The sequence below is a fragment of the Centroberyx affinis genome, unplaced genomic scaffold (assembly GCF_046629955.1).
Source record: "Centroberyx affinis isolate AG114_WGS23_722 - 3 ecotype Tasmania unplaced genomic scaffold, CSIRO-AGI_Caff_v1 ptg004506l_1, whole genome shotgun sequence".
NCBI classification, from domain to species: Eukaryota; Metazoa; Chordata; class Actinopteri; order Beryciformes; family Berycidae; genus Centroberyx; species Centroberyx affinis.
The window spans coordinates 22,184-39,358 of NW_027282153.1; the positions used below are offsets into that span (position 1 = coordinate 22,184).

General features: G+C 40.7%; 1 protein-coding gene and 1 non-coding gene across 4 annotated transcripts; one reads left to right on the plus strand and one right to left on the minus strand.

The window, feature by feature from the left end:
• Positions 1-1,348: 1,348 nt before the first annotated feature.
• Positions 1,349-1,420, minus strand: trnat-cgu (transfer RNA threonine (anticodon CGU)). The gene has a single exon. It is a non-coding gene; the product is annotated as a tRNA-Thr (tRNA).
• Positions 1,421-3,482: 2,062 nt separating this feature from the next.
• On the plus strand, positions 3,483-13,791 carry LOC139665245 (COP9 signalosome complex subunit 8). Of its 3 annotated transcripts, XM_071544243.1 has the most exons (7): positions 3,483-3,584; positions 4,329-4,399; positions 4,960-5,008; positions 5,536-5,668; positions 11,279-11,386; positions 11,807-11,869; positions 12,978-13,791. In XM_071544243.1, exons 1-7 carry the CDS (start codon positions 3,513-3,515, stop codon positions 13,055-13,057), a joined length of 576 nt encoding a protein of 191 aa, XP_071400344.1. In that variant the 5' UTR covers positions 3,483-3,512; the 3' UTR covers positions 13,058-13,791. The 3 variants fall into 3 exon arrangements, with proteins under 3 accessions (XP_071400344.1, XP_071400342.1, XP_071400343.1); XM_071544241.1 differs by lacking the exons at positions 11,279-11,386; positions 11,807-11,869; positions 12,978-13,791 and adding an exon at positions 7,390-8,917; XM_071544242.1 differs by lacking the exons at positions 3,483-3,584; positions 4,329-4,399; positions 4,960-5,008; ... (2 more) ...; positions 11,807-11,869; positions 12,978-13,791 and adding exons at positions 7,180-7,710; positions 7,762-8,917.
• Positions 13,792-17,175: the final 3,384 nt, after the last annotated feature.

The following is a 17,175-nucleotide window of genomic DNA, read 5'->3' on the forward strand; positions in this document are numbered from 1 at the left end:
TACTGTATTTACAGTCTTACAATACACACTTCCAAGAGGGAAGGTATTCTAATATTTTAATGTTTGATCTGTTTACATGTCTGAAGGTTTACGTTTCAGGATATTAGGCTCCTATGGCGCTGCTGCTTTGCATCCCTCTCATCCTCTTCAAGTATAAATTATTGAGGATGAGACAAGGACAACAAAGCAATCACGTTTCTTTGATAAGAATATGTAAGGTTGTCAAACGTGGCTTTTTTTTTTTTGCTTTTGAAATGAAGGCTCTAGCGAAACTACAGTTGGAAATGTGGTGAAATAGAAGAGGAAACAGTAGACTTATGGAAAGGGGACCATTATAGAGAGAAACCACTTTGTGGACGTTAAATGTGATGCCACACATTTCAAATTCTAAGCTTATTACAGCCATAAAGCTCAGTATTGGACTTTAAAATGAAAATTGGTTTATTGTGGTATTGTAGAGACAGCAATGCTGAGCAAACGCACGCAATGCTGCCTTCAAGTGGTGAATATAACCAATGCAGAATCATGCCACAAGTCTTGCCCTTAAATTACATTACAATTGGATGTGTAAGGGTTGATGCTGGCACACACACACACACACACACACTTTCAGATACAATGGAAGCCTATTAGAGTTATGAATTGGACTAAAATGTCTCTTAAATAACTCAGTAGGACTTTGGCTGCTATGACTGGGAAATCTAAAAAAAGAAAAATGGAATTTGTGAGACTTGGCTCTTATAAACTTCCCTGAGTGACACGTATGTACTCAATTACTGATCACTATATGCTTGAATACACCTGTGTGACCCTGAATTCCTATTATGGTCACATTGAAGAGCAATAATCATTGTCCTATAATTGTTGACTGAAGTCCTTATGTTTCCTTTCCCATGAGGAGTTATAACAGCACATTTGAACTTGTTCTTGCATGGGGTGTCAGGGCGTATGTATATTTTAAAGCATGGAAATCACTTGACCCCGTTATTTTAATGGGACGCATGAGGATTAAACCCAAAACCTTCGGTTTACAAGAAGAACACCTTGCTACTTGGCCACAATGTCTGGTAAACTACTACAAGTTCTGGTAGCTTGGGTATTTGATTCTTCTGAATGTCCTAAAGCTATGTGAAATATTTCATGTGTTTGAATTAGATTTTGAAAACAGAGCCACAGATTCAACTCTTCTTTTTGTAGTAGAAAGAGCCCTTGAATTCCTTTCACCAATATGTCATTCTGAAGAGCAAACACTTCTACCAAGTCAGCTGGATTTATTCTGTTTCATATGAAGCACTATTATGACAACATTTATCCTTAGGTGCAGTTTCTGTGCTCAGGCAGATTTTAAAGGCATGGACGGGGATCGAACCCATGCTCTTTGGTTTACGAGACCAACGCCTTACCACTTGGCCACCATGCCAACTTTTGTATGCTGCGACAGTGTTCATATTCTATAGGATTACCAAATTGGAATTCCCCAACAATATAATTTTGACTTCTGAAAAAAGATATTAGCTGTGTAGAGACAGCCTTTTCTAAAGCATTGGATGAGAGTGGCAGTTTGGAGATGGCCTGTGGTATGCAGGTGGGACACTGTCAGGGTGATAGGGTGATACCTGGAGTTTCATATCGGAAACTTTTTTGATAAAGAACAGTAAAAAAAACCTCATTCTTATGATTAGAAATGAAGCTGCATGTGCTTGAATAAGAGTTTGAAAGACTTGCATGGGTGTAGATCTTCTGTCCGCAATACAAAGCACCTCCAGTCATTTCTCTGAAGAATAACCTGCAACAAACATCTTTAACCTGGATTTCTTGGGTCCTATACTTTATTAAGGCACGGATGGGGACTGAACCCTTAACCTTGGGTTATGAGACCAATGCCTTGCCATGTGGCCACCGTGCCTCATGCACAAACATCATGGTAGTATGGACATTTGTTATGAATTTGCATAGCATGGGAATAAAAAACTTTACCAGTGAGCTCCATGCGCTAATATAATTTGTAATTCTGTAGATTTTGAAACTAATACCACTCAAAATACCAACCATATCTTCCATTAAGCTATGTGTATGTGAATGGTAGTCAAAAAAAGAAATATGTGGCTCTTCTGTCTGCAATAGAAAGCATCCCTGAATTTGATTTCCAGTGAATGTGATGCACAAACAAATTGACTCATTTCTCTTGCAGGAGGTGTCATCGCACACATAAATGTTAAAGACATGGATGGAAATTGAATCCATGTTCAAGTTTACAACACCTTGACATTTGGAGATTTGATTCTTATGAAGATCACTGAGTCAGGACGATTTTGTGCTCTACCAGTGACAAACGTGCTAAAACAGTTTCACAACACAGCTTAATCCCTTGTAATTACAGCAGATGATTGACCTAGTATTCCTCTTACTTTGATAATGGAGAGCAATAATTTATATCCTCTTATTTTGTCTTCTGAATTCATTCCCTTTCCTTTGAAGAATTATTACAATAACTGTGCTTACATGTAGTGTCACATAAAGTATATTTCCCCCAACATCTCAGACGATGAGCAAACTCATAATCGGTGGTTTACCATACTGACGCCTTGCTGCTTAGCCGCACCGTGTCTGACAAAAGTTGGCAGTCTGGGGATTTGAAAGCTGCTGATTTTCATAAAGTATATAAATGACCTGCTTTTACTTTGAGGTACACGTACTTGAATGGGAGACTGAAAGAGTAGCTCTTCTTTCTGCAATAGAAATTCATTGTGTTTTTGTGCCTTTCTATTGTCAGCCATTAAATCTTCTGAAACAATTAACCTTAGGAAGGATCAAGACAAGGCTCACATAAATTGTGAAGGCATGGATAGGAAACTGAATCCATGATTTTCAATTTACAAGACTGAAACCTTTTTTACCTGACCACCAAACCTGTAAAAGGCTTGTAATATTTAGTTGTCTGGAATTTTCATTCTTAATAGCACTCATTAGGTAATTCAGACAAACAACCAAACAAACAAACAAACAACCTGACCTACAGCAATGTTCAAATAAGGGCTTGAGTGGATATAGGCTACAGTTTTATCTTCTCTTCATTCCCTTCGCCATGAGAAATGATTCATGTGTGGTTGAATGTAGTTTGGCATGAATGGGGATTGGGATTGAACCCATAAACAGTCATAATTAGGAATTATCTTTTTTTCAGTTTGAAATGTTAGTCATCATGTCTGCTGAATTCATTCAATTTGAAAGCTTGCCAAGGCACAGATTAATTGCACCCATGCATGGAGTATAATAATAATGATATATTTACATGTGTTTTGAGACTAAAAGATGTGTTATACTCAAATGTTGGATTGTAGCTTGGATGGTAAATTTTGTTTGAATGGGTTGGTAACAAAGTGAGGTAAATTACATGCCTACTTAAATTTGTGCTTTGTCCTGTGGAGGGCAGCATCACGCCTGACATGCTGCTCGTCTACTGCAATTTTATAGAAGAAGACGACTCTGGTGTGCAACAGCTAGGCATCATCATGCCTGCTGCTGTGATTATGGAGGAAAACTATGATAGATTATTGGAGCAGTGTGAAACTCAGGAGCTTGAGGTAAGCTTAGAATTGCTAGTTTAGTTATTTCATGTGCCAACAATGGATATTGCTTTGCGGTCTCTCTTTATGGATGCTAGATTGTTGTTGTTATATCTGACAGTTAGCTAACGCTAGCTCATGACTCGTCTCGGCTAACTAACATTAGTAACATAGCTAGCAAGCTAACCAGTGTTTGTGTCCTACTTAATGCTAAGTCTGTTTCTTAGCTGGCACTGTTAACTTACGCTAGTTAGCTCATTAGTCAGACAATGTTACTGCCACAAGCTGATTCAAGTTAGCACATCAAGACAGAAGTGATAGTGAATGTTAGCTTAGATTGCTGCTATTCGTGCTAGTTAGCTGTAAGTAGTTAGCCAGCTCTTTTGGATATTACTAGTGTTTACCTACCTATATGTTAATAATTTGATAGAACTAATATAAGATCGTGTTAGGCTAGCTGTCTAACCCTAACCGTAAACTTAGCTGTTAGTTGTAACGTTGTATTAACTTTAAGCACCAACGTTACAGCAGACACTATGTATTAGCTATGTGTTAGCTGAATGAAATGCTGGTGCGGGCAATTTGTGCAGCCCCTGTTGGCTTAAGAGAACACGCTCAATCAGATACCTTTATATAGCCAGTAACATTTGGAAACAGTTTGATTTAAGTTTGCTCTGTTTGTTTTCTGCTTGTTTTAGTGCTATTATTAGCATGGTGAGGTTAGAACAGTAATATAACCATACCTGCATTTGTTTTTAACAGGCTCCAGGGGGCATCGCAACACCTCAAGTCTATGCTCAATTACTGGCCCTCTATTTACTACACAATGATATGTAAGTCAACCCTGTGTCTGGTTTTAGAGAAGTAGTAGGGTTCTCCCCATGATTTTGTATTTGGACAAAACCATTTCCTGCAGTTTCCTACAACTTCCTTGAGATCCTTAAATTTAAGGCAGCAAACGCAAAGTAACGTTTATTTCAAAAGTACTTGACGAGCAATTGGGATGCCTCTTTTCTTTTCAGCTTTCACAGTGTCTTTGATGCCAAAGATTTGTATTAACGAGCAAGTCATTGGGCAAGGGTTGTGGTATGCGGAGAACCCTGTTTTATATAAGACTTAGTCATTTTTGAATCTGGAGAGGTACTTGGCAACACCTACAACAGCCTCATGCATGCAGCACTCCCATACCTACTGTATAATTGCAGTAAAGAATGCCGCTTTGTACTTTATTTGAGGTCTTATTGCTATAGTATGTGTTCAGGTTGCAACTCCATCAAATGAGATAACTGAGGCTTGTGGAGCTGTATCACAGCTAACTAAATCTTATTTTGCCACTTGTAAACATAAATAAATTCTCTGTATTGCCTAACTTGTGTTGTTGCTGTTCCAATAGGAATAACGCCAGGTATCTCTGGAAGCGGATTCCTCAAGCAATCAAAGCGGTAAGCAAGTTTTGCCTCTCAGAGAGGTGCTCTACTGTGAAATATGGCTGAAGGCTATATGATACTTGGAGAGTTGTGCTTTCAATTATTGATAGGTATTGGCTGATTCCTTAACAAAACCAGCAGTCCGGCCCTACTGAGACCATGGCCCCTTTGGAAATGGCTTTAGAGTGATGTATAAGGAATAATCTCATGGCCACCCAGAGCATTACTGGGTTTTCATATGCGCAGCTGAAGGCCAAATAATCACAGGGGGCCCTCAGATCTTACCAGAAATGTTGCTGTACCAACCTAACCTTGCAGAAATTGATTGAGATTTTGGATTTCAAATGACATTTCAAATTGGAGAGGACAATTTTGAAAAAAAATATTTAGACACATACTGAAGGCATGTGAGTGTGTAAACCACTGTGATGCATTCTCTTTAGTACTGGGTGAGACTGCTGGTACAGTGGGGTAAAGTCCACTGCCTTGTCATGTGTAGCATACTGAAGGCTTTTGAAATTCTTCTCACTTGTTGTATGCAGGCAAACCCTGAGCTAACAGCTGTGTGGGCAGTTGGCCAACGAATATGGCAGCGAGACTTTCCAGGGATCTACACAGCGATCGCAGCCTACCAGTGGTCTGAGAATATCCTTCCAGTCATGGAGGCTCTTCGAGGTATCAACATGAATCACGTCTTATTTGACCCTCTGATTTTGATGACCCACTCACTCATATGCCACCTTTACTGAACATAACCAGAGCAGGAAACTCACTTTTTGTCTACAGAACATTGACTGTTAAATTTCACATTCACTATTTTACATGCCATAACATTTTTTTTAGAATATCATAGTTCTTCCAAATAAACACTTATTTATTATTTACCAGAATGGGCTGTACACAAACTTACAAGCCGTAGCCAAAACTTGCCAGCATTTGTTTTTTGTCTGGTGGTATTGTCCTACCCTGAACATATCTGCGATCTGCATAACTACATTATTGGTTTGTTTATGCTATGCCATTCACCTCCATCACCTTTTGGTCTTTACTCCCTTGAATTTTAAATTATATTAATGAGGAAAACACATGGGCTAAACTCTTCTCAGTGATATTTTTCTTTACATTTTTTCTGTGTGATTTAGAATCATGATCAGCAGGGGGCACCAGAGGGACCACCTGAGGGAAAAAAAACATGTTGGCTAATTAAGGAAGGCAGTTTGACTGATTTTGTAACACCTTCTAGTGTTCAGCAGTATGATGTATCTGTGTAATGTAGCCTAATGCAGGTTATCAGTTTCAACAAAACACAATATGAAATAAGGTACCAGGGTACATACTTAGGCTAGATATTGTGGGTTTACATAGTTACTCTATCAAAATGTAACAGAATAGCAAACTATTTCAGTTTAATGTGTGAAATTTATTTCACACATTACCTTCTTAAGTCTATAGAATGACACAGAAATATTTATACATCAAATTATTGCCAATATGTTGACAATATTATTTGGGCCATGTCATGTGATGTTACTCTTGTGAGAGACTTTAAGAATAGCTTATCCCTCATGTTTATGGTGCCTCATGTTGATGTGCCATGGACGGTGGTATATGTCACAAGACAAACAGGGAGGATCACTGCCAGGTGCTGCCTGAGGAAGGATGAGGTGAATGTGAGAAAAAGTCTTGAAATCATAGTACTAATCGTTGCATTAATTTAGATTTAAACTTTCATGTCATGAGTGCATGAAAACAAATTTTTCCCATCAAAGAAGTTATATGTCTTAGAGGGGCTTCAAGTCTTCCTTCAATGGCATTATGCGGTGTTTAGCTATTCATATATTCTATTTTATTTACTTCACTAAACAGGTTTGTGCCATAATTCATATCAAATCATATGGTAAACACAACAACTGAGTCACAGGGTGTTGATGTGGACTTGTTTACCCATTAAATGAGCCCACACTCTCAGGTGGGGCTCCTCTGGGCCAGTCACATGGGCCCTGTTTGTCACCCTTCAGTATACCACCGCTGTCCAAAGAGGGGACATCGTGGCCACTGTGACATGTGACACATGCAGCAGCCGGTAGGTGGGGGCCATTTTCTCTGAAAAGATCCCTGGCAAGCAAGCAGGGAGGAATGCGTGCTCCGGTTGGTGGAAGGGATTGGGTGTCACCGGCTGTGAAGGGCCGGTATAAAGGACGGGGGTGCTAGCTCCTAGCCAGAATAGATATCAGCATTTCATGAGTAACAGCAAACACTAAGGACAAGGCTGTAGAACCTGCCCTACATTTTAATCGCTTGTTGAAGCCAACTGAGAGAGAGAGAGAACCTTGTAGTTTTTGCTGTGTGGAGATCAAGAAGCTTTTCTGGCCTGTCTGTAAACAGAAGCTTTTCCATCATGGATGTTCAGAGGACCGGATCAGTGGTTCGTCCCCCCAGCCCAATGGAGAGCCTGGAGAAGCAGCTGAGCTGTCCCATCTGCCTGGACATGTTCACCAAACCCGTGGTCATCCTGCCCTGCCAGCACAACTTGTGCCGCAGCTGTGCCAGTGACCTCTACGACTCGCGCAACCCATACCGCTTTTCTGGTGGCGTCTTCCGTTGCCCTACCTGCCGCTTTGAGGTTGTGCTCGACCGCCATGGTGTGCATGGGCTCCAGCGCAATCTGTTGGTGGAAAATATCATTGACATCTATAAGCAGCAGCAGGAAGGGAGTGGCAGTACTGGAGGAAGCACAGAAACCGCCCTGAAGCCAAAGGATTCCAAAGAACCCGTGTGCCAGGAACACGAGGATGAGAAAATCAACATCTATTGTGTGACCTGTCAGATACCCACCTGCTCCATGTGCAAAGTCTTCGGCCAGCACAAGGACTGTGAGGTGTCACCTCTAGCCAGTGTTTACCAGGCCCAGAAGGGTGAACTGAGTAATGCTATCGACACCCTAGTGGCCAGTAATGGGCGCCTGCAGGCCCTGCTCAACCAGATGGAAGACACCTGCCGTGCCGTACAGGAGAATGCTCAGCGCGCTAAGCAAGGGCTAGGTGAACGTTTCGACTTGCTCTATGCTGTGCTGGAAGAGCGCAAGACCCTGCTACTAGAAAAAATTGGGAAAGAGCAGGATGAGAAGGTGGCAGCTCTGCGGGCACTGGCTCAACGTTATGGTGAACGACTGCAGGCTAGTTCGGAGCTGACAGATACAGCTGTGAGGGCATTGGAGCAGGGTGGTGCTGCCGAGTTCCTGCTGTCCTCTAAGGGCCTTATCACACAGACCAAGGATGCTGCCAAGGGCTCACTGGGTGAAGAGAGGCCAGAACCAGGTTTTGAGAAGATGGACCACTTCACTCTATCAACAGAGCATGTTGAAACAGTCCTTGGAAAAATGGACTTTGGACTGGGTGGTGATGATGAGTTTGAGGATGCAGAAGATGAAGAGGAGGAGTAATGAAACTTGAAATAGTTATGGACTTGTATAAATTATAATGTACTTGTGCAGGTTCTTTAATTTCAGTATTTATGGCAGGGACTCTAGTTGCAATTTGTGTAAGATGTTGAAGGAAACCAGGAAGTTGTAAAGGGCTCAGGCTAGAATGGCTTACCTTCATTTTGAGTGCAATATTTAATTTAAATTTTGTACTCGTACTTTTTTCCTATCTTTTTTTATACTTTTGTACTCCTAAGCCAGTTGTATGCTGGTATTATTGAATAATAGGCCTAGATAAATGTAAATAGAATGTCTGCTAAGTTTGTTTACACTTGTTTTCCTCACATGTAGCTTATGGGAATCGTTGTTTTGCTCAGTTCTCATTTGTATGTAAGATGTCTATGATTGTTCAACATGTTAAATGCTTGACCTAATAGTGTTCACTTGAATTGGTGATTAGCAGATCTATCTTAAAAAAAATCAACACATCTATTTTCAATGAAGCCTGAAATAAAGGTGCATGAAATTAAGTATATGTACGCTTGTTATTTAAAAATAAAAGCCCTTGCCATGTCCTCTCTGCTTTGCCTTTGCTGGTGGAGGCTATTTTTAAGAGGCAAGAGGGTGAGAAATGATAGTGGCCCTGGAATAGACTGTCAGTGAAGGGCAGGTGGGGTCCTGTTTCTCCTCCATAAAACCCCCATCCCCCAGTCATGGACCGTCTTGCTCAGCAGCTCCAACCCAACTCTGGGGTGTTGGAGGGGGCATACTGAGAAGGGCCGGTCCAGGCGCCACATGAGTCATCTTTGGATAGCACCCTAACGGTCAAGAGGCCGTGGTAAAAATACACATCTGCCAGGGGACTGGGTTACAAAACCCCCCTTGAGGTGACCTGCTTGGCTGAGTTGGGAACAGTAGCTCAAAAAAGTCCCCATTCTTTTTGCAATATGCAATCAGTCAGCTGTTTTTGTTTTTTGTTCCATTGCAAAAAGCAACTTTGTTATGTGTTAAGCATATTTGATAAATGGGCCACTTTAAGTACATAAGAGTGATATATTGAAGTGAGGAGAAAAAAACACCTCAACCTGTCTTTCCTCTTTATTTAACACTACAACTTTCACTAGAATCATAACTTGGATGAAAACAGGAATGGAATGAAACTAAAAGTACTCTCAAGCACTACTGGCACATAAAATCACACAGGAAACACTGCCTCAGCATAGTTTTCCAAGTAAACATATTTTAGTCCTTCTGATCTCCACCTCTTTTTAGCATTTAGACAGAAGTAGAATAACAACATGGATAACAGGAAGCCCCTTGGACAGCAGAATGGGAAAACGCTCTTGACAAATCTCTAGCCTTCCCTCACAGCTGTCTTTTCTCATCCTACTTGTTATTGTTACTGCTGCTAACGCTGTTGCAATGATTGGGGGCTGGCTGTTGGTACACATAAACCGTTGCTAGGCTATAAAGCAGGAAAGGCCACAACCCTGAGGCATTTATGTGATAGCTGTCAGAGGAACTGTAAACGTGTTCCACAAAATGTATGTCTGCCATGCTGTCAACCACAAGACTCTATCAGCTTGCCATTATCACAAAAAACCTTTATCAGCATAGTTTCGTGCCATGCTGGGGGCAGGCTAAATGGGACAGCTTTGACAGTTTGAAAGCCTTAGCAATTGCCTTGGCATAGATTTCAGCGGTCTATGGTGTAAGGAACATCTAACCTATTTTTCCCTTCACTGTAATTTTGATCACACAACCCATAGTGATCACCAGTGGAAATGGATATAACGTGATGTCCATGATTCATCCATTTGACAAGATCTATTGTAAAGTTTCTTGAGGATGTCAAACCTGTATTTCTTTTTTTTTTTTTGCTCATCAATTAGTTTGCGTCACAACAACATGGACCATTTGATTAAAACAAATCCAGATGATAGGCAACTAAAAGCAGACAAACCAGTTTCTGTTTAGACAAGTGTTATTTTATTTTTTGCTGCCTGAACAACTTCTTTTAAGTTTAATCAGTGCCTGCAGCTGATTTGGGGTGAGGGGTAGATAGAGTGGTGAGAGGAAGTGACTTCATACACACACACACATACACACACACACACACACACACGCAACAATGACTATAACCAAACCTTAAGAGCTAAGATACTTTAGACCATATTCCTATAGCCTAGTTTACATATCTGTTGGGAGCACGTGTTTTAGACTAGCGATCACCGAGGGCAGATATGGCAAAAGGAGTTACTGGTGCATGTTTCATACAGGAGGAAAACTGGCAGGAGCAGGAAAACATGGGATAAAAAAAAAAAGTTCCATGCAAACCTCTAGCACTCACTTGACAATTTACCAAAACACACTCACCTGTGAATGTTAATGACCATAGCAGAGAACTCACTTTTTTGGTCCCCTGGACACAGTGTCAGTTGGCCTCAAAAAAAAACCTACCTGTCACTTTTGATAAATTGTTAATCATAGTAGGACAATGTGGTTAGCTCTTTGGTGGCTTGGAGTAACTTAGCCAAAATGTACGTGCATTTATCTGGTGGCTGGTGTTAATTTTCCGCCTTGTTTACAGCAATCATGATGCTGTAATACTATTTCAAAACGTCTGTTCAACATTTTACGTAACAGCATGCTGTCAGTGTGTTCGCCATATGCTGTATGCCTTACGCATCCCTTCGCTTTCACAGAAAGCACACAGCAAAGGGCATATGGTCTATCAGCCCAGGCGTGCTCTTAAAGCAGAACCATAATGCTGGAGTACTCTTTTAACTCTTATGCACGCCATGTTTACATAACATGTCTGATATTGGTGTGTTGATGGCTCATTCATCCCTGCGCTTTCACAGAGAGCACGCGGCAAAGGGCGTATGGTCTAGTGGCCCAGGCGTATACTTCCATCACAGCAGAAGACTTTGCTGCCTTTGTGGGCTACTCTGTGGAGGAGGCTGTAAAGGGTAAGACTCAGTTTACAAAATTTCTTCACCGGGAATGTTTCATAATAATTTTCATCATGTAGAAAGACGTCACCAGTTTAGAGTTCCTGGTCTTGAGCTCAAACACAAGTATTGAGTTTTTGACCCACTGAAGTTAAGTTCCTTGAGCAAGTTACTGAATCTCTACCAGCTCCAAGGGTGCTGTTCTGTAGCTGACCTTTGACCTCCCTGACAATTTCCCTACGAGGATCAATAAACTTGCACATTATTATTATTGTTAGTAGAAGTAATAGAATTATATTTTTACTCTGGTGTGTTGTGACTTATTTTCATTGCCCTGTTGTTCAACAATCTTACTTTTTTTACACTTACAGTTCACTGACAAAAGTAAATTTTCCTCTCTTCCTCTGCACCTCTGTGTGTTTCTGTCTTTGTCCAAAGGTGTGGTGAGTCAGGGCTGGCAGGCAGACCCTGCCACCAGGATGGTGATGCCCCAGAAACCAGGTAGGTGGCACTGTTGCTCTTCTCCCTCTCTTTCTCCATCTTCAGTTTCACTGTTCTACACCCAAACTTTTTTCTCTTCCTGGTCCCACCCTCCTCCTATAGCACCGCCGCCACATTACTGTCCCTGCTACATTTCATTAGCTTCCCACATAACAGTATCCAGAGCTTTGAATTATGAGACATTTTTAATCTTCACGAAGGGTCTCTGACATTTTTATCTCTTGGAGCGAATTCCTCCCAAGAAATTTCCCCTCTCTGACAAAATGTAACTCATTCTGATTTCCTTTTATTTAATTCCCTTTTATTTATATAATCTCCATATTCAGCCTTCCTGCTCTTTTTTTTCTGCTTAAACCTCCATTCACGCCTTCCTCGTGATCAGCTACACTTCCCCTTTTCTTTTCTTTCCCTATCCTCCTTTTCTTTCTCTGATTTTTATCACGCCATCCCTCTCCAGCCCCCACCACCTAGAATCATGTGGATTGATCCATCTTCTATGAGCAACTTATTTATTTATGCAAACATATGAGTGGGAGGTTTTGGTCTGCCCCGCGCAACGGCTTCCCTTCTCTCTAATCAGTGGACCTTAATGCTGAAGCATCTGCCATGCACATGTCCAGCCCAACACGGCAGACTCACTCACCATTAATTCTCTCGCATGTCTACTTTTCCCCCCCCCAGTACCACTGGCACTTAATCGTGCGTGTTGATCTCGGTTGTAGAGTGGATCTCGCACAGGCTATCGGAAATAATTCTTGTTTGGATGAATGTAAAGTGTTGTAATGTGCTGACAACGGCGTGTAGACAGCCAGACTTGGTACTCTAAATGATATCCAGACTTCAGTCCATTACGGTCACATCACTAGCATGGGCAGACTCTGTAGGTAGAGTATTTTTACAGGTCGGGGGAAGCGGTGAGCTCATGCGCAGATGTCGACGGTGCGGTTAACTGAGAACTATGCCATGCTGAGTCTCTTCAGCTGGAGCATGTGCGCTGTAGCCGCTGAGTTTAAACGGGGGAGATACTACAGTACATGATGGAGAGCACTTGGCACAATGAGGAATCCCCCTCTCACTCCACCTCTCCATACTTTGTGTCTTTCAACAGATCCTCCCCCTGTCTCGTTGGTTCCAAATGAGCAGCAGTTGGCCAGACTCACTGACTACGTGGCTTTCCTTGAGAACTGATAACCCCACCACCACCACCACCCTTCTCTGCCTGCTTGGGACTGAGGGAGAACACCAACCACGGAAGCATTTATCGACAAGTTTAGATAGACCCTTCCTGCTTCTTTAAAAACTTGCCGTCTGATGCACAGACATACCACACACACATTGTCTTGCATGATTTTGCAAGCGAAGTACTCTTCTCCAAGACTTGCCTATTTATGTTCATTGTCTAATACACCTTTCTCAGTTTATTCATACCTTCTTAAAAATGGCTTGTTACCTTTCAGGCTACAGTGTTGTATTATATTATTTGTGGTTCTGCTGTTTTTTGCAACTGCCTGAGGTATGAATTTGGTTCTGATTTCAAAGTAGACACTTTCTCAGCTCTGCCTAGATGTTTTTATTGCTACTGTACAGGCATTTGTATTGGGTGTAGTTCACCATAACTCTTCAATATAACATACTCTTCCTACACATTATCAAATCCACAAAGCAGATGTATGTCCATCTTGTCTTAGCGCTTAATAGTTGCCTTCAAACAAATTTCTTCAGGTAAAAGTCTCTGCATGCGTCACCATGTGCAGTTCACAATTGGCTGTCAGACTCACACAAAGTATCACCGCATGTGAGTTACTTCGTTTGTGGGCCTACTGAGAAATGTGATACCATGCTCAGTAAACTCTTCCATCTTTAGACCCTGCGTTTCAATTTTATGTTTTGACTGGTGAATAAATATTTTGATGTGTTTCTAATTTGAGTTATTTTCTTCTTCAGAAGTTGTTTGTTGCAGGTTGGTCTTTGCTGGCTGGGTTCACTCAAGGATCTTAAAAATAATTTATTGTGATTGGCCTGCTGGGCTTTCCATTGTCACGTGAAAATAGCTTAGCCCAGTTCTGTGGCCTGGCAGACTGTAGGTTGATGGAGAATAGTGTATTAACTGCTTGAGGAAGCATATAGTGCTAGGTCATAACCTTACTAGACCACCAGGTAGCTTGGCATGTGGACATTGTAGCAAATAATCAGAATCAAAGCTATGTTGATTAATTTAATCAATGTAGTGAAAGTGAATTAGCTTTGCACACAACTCATAACTGGCTTATGAGTTGAATTCACTTCATTTAGAGTTGACTTTCTTATGTCCCATGTAGCTATTGCTAAACTTTTGTTCAAGAGCTTTGAGTGTGCTATAAACATAGAAACAAACGTATAAAGTGCAAGTAGTCGTCAAATATAACCATTAAAATGCATCAGAATCTGTAATTTGCAGCAATTAACATAGTGGAGAAGCCATGGACATTTCGTCGGTAGGTTTGTAGGAAAGTCTGGCTGCCATCTGCTCATCAATGCTACAAAATAAAAGTCTGGTGATTTTTTTATTTATTTTTTATATTTCCCTCTGCATCCTGTTTAGAGGAAGAATTTGAAACATACTTATTTACTTGATACTTATTTGATCTACAGTGTAGCTTGATGTTGCCAATAAAAGGAAATGGCAGACATTTCATCTGATTTATTCGGAGATCAGACACACACAACAGGGCCACTCCTCACATGTGAAGAGTGGTAAGGAAGCCATTGGAAACATGGTCTGGAAACATTCACATTTCACCTCTCCTTTACCTGCCATGTTTACAGTCTTAAATTGTCCACTTCAGCGACAGATCTAGGCAAAAGTTCATGTTGCGTCTCACATGAATATGGAGAGTTTTTGTATTGCTCTTTAGTTTTTTGTTCAAACAGGTTGTCATAACATTCCCCAACTATGGCCTTGTTTTCATTTCCCTCAATATCTGCATCAACAGACTTCAGCGTGCCCCCCAACTCCCCCTCCACCTCCCTTCTCTCTGGTTCATCTTGTTCCAGCCTATATATAGAAATGCAACAGTATGTGTTTGTGTGCATTCTCTGTATACAAACACGTGTTCGCATAAACTCATGTCCAGGCGTGCATCGAAACAGGATCAGCCACATGGCAGTGTAGCGTGCCAGAGTCAGTCAGCACAAGTGTGAGTGTGAGAAGGTAACTGACCCCGATCACTCTCCCGTGAGTTACTGCTGCCCCTGGAGGGTCTGCCACGACACAAGGACCTGTCATGGTCCTGTTATACTCTCTGGGCACTGAGACAGCACTAAATTTGTACATGGTGGCACATGCACAAATAAAACTCGACTGATGAAATGCTGGTTTTGGTTAGGGCTGAAAGATACTGACAAAAAATGCAATTATTTGACAGAATATTGCAATTGTGTTTTAAACTGCGATTCATATCACAAGTTTTTCTTGTCATAAAATTTTTAAAACTTTAAAATTGTTTAAAGAAAAGTGATTTTGTTAAAAGAATAGATGTCAGTGTGCAGGATTTACTGAATCTGAGTCTGATGAAAGGTTTTCACCAATATTGTACTTGATTCATGGACCAAAGATTACCTGCAGCTCTAAAACACCTTGTTCAGAAATCCATTTTGGACACAGCTCTCTCTTAAGCAATTAATTGCAGCCTCTGCGATTTGGAAATTGTAGAAGTTCATATTGCGATTTTGATATTTTTTTTTTTTTTTTGATTAATTGTTCAGCTCTGGTTTTGGTGTCTCAATATGAATTTTCACTGGTATTTGAAGTAAGTTATACTGGATTGATGTGGGTTAATTTTGCTGATGATTGCTGATGTTTACTAGTAAGCTAACTTTCTATGTTTGTGGTGTACAGGTTAAAGTCTAGGATAACATTGCAAGGACGCATCTCACCTCAGTACAGGTACACTGTAAGACATTTCAAGTTGGTTTAACTTGGAAATGCAAGTTCACCCGCTGCCTTGAAAATTCAAGTTAACTCAACTTGAAGATTACCTTTGTTTCAACTCAGAAATTAAAGTTGATAAAGTTGATTTAAGTACAATGTTTTAGTTGTCTCAACATTGTTTTTTAAGAATTTTTAAGAAGTTCAAAATCCAAAACTTGTCAGAGCTCTTTGAGTTAAAGAGAAGAAGTAAGTGGACATAACTAAATGGGGCTGTAATGTTTTACAGTGTATCAAACTGTGAATACAAAGCAGCACATTACAGTCATAAGTCATCCTAATTAAAATCAGATCCCCTGATGATGTTAATAACGTCTGTAAACTTGTATTTGTGATGGCCGAGACCTGATTTCAAACAACCAAACTCAGCCGCAATCTTTTTTTAAATTACCTTCCTTTCCTCGCCTGCTGAGTGCATGCAGTGAGCAAAGCTGTTGGTTTTCAACATTGTCAACAGAACTCACAGGTGGAAATAAATCGGTACATTTATTCAAGTACTGTACTTAACTGCAATTTTGAGGTACTGGCACTTGAGTATTTCCATTTTGTGAGACTTTATACTTTCACTCCACTACATTTCAGGGAAAATATTGTACTTTTTACTGCACTACATGTATCTGATGGCTGGAGTTTACATTGCAGAATGAGGTTTTACATGCAAAACATATGATAAGCTCATGAAATATGTTGCATTGTTAGAGTGCTTCAATAATTTAACAGTCTGAAATGGACTGTTCTTCAGAATGAGTACTTTTACTTTTGATACTTAAGTACATTTTGCTGCTAATACTATACTTTTACTTAATTAGAGTTTTGAATGCAGAACCTTTACTTTTAGTATTTTTTTAAGTAACGGATTTGTGTACTTTTTCCACCAGTGACAGTGCTACATTTGAAAAGTCGAGGAAACAGACACTCACAGCTCCTTGTATATGCTGTGAATGTAAAGCTGAGAGCCAACCTGTTTATACTGACAGGTTTTATGCAGACAGGGAAGATAGCTCCCATGGTATGGGGGTCTGGACTTCTGGAATGCGGGTAATTAGGCAAAGGGTCAAAGTGAAAGACTTAAGACAGTAAATCATTCTTTACAGTACAGCTTTGGTGTACTTTAGAAACTATCAGACCGGTAATATTGAGTAACTTGATGCGTGCAGATAGCCAGCACAGTTTTACAGCTCCACATGATATATAAAAAATGTCAAGGGAATGTTGTGAACCAGCTGGGGGGAAGGCTTTGAAGTGAGGACACCAGGTCAAATGTTCGTATACGTGCAGAGTAGACTCTAACTGGTTTTTATTACTGTGAGAAGTATTGTCCAGGAGGGAGGTTTGGTAG

Bases quoted from the DNA above. Each gene is read 5' to 3' on its own strand.
- LOC139665245 (XM_071544241.1), top strand. From the start codon at position 3,513: ATGCCTGCTGCTGTGATTATGGAGGAAAACTATGATAGATTATTGGAG. The intron at 3,585-4,328 runs GTAAGCTTAGAA...TGTTTTTAACAG, and splicing joins GTGAAACTCAGGAGCTTGAG to GCTCCAGGGGGCATCGCAAC. The intron at 5,009-5,535 runs GTAAGCAAGTTT...TGTTGTATGCAG, and splicing joins TTCCTCAAGCAATCAAAGCG to GCAAACCCTGAGCTAACAGC.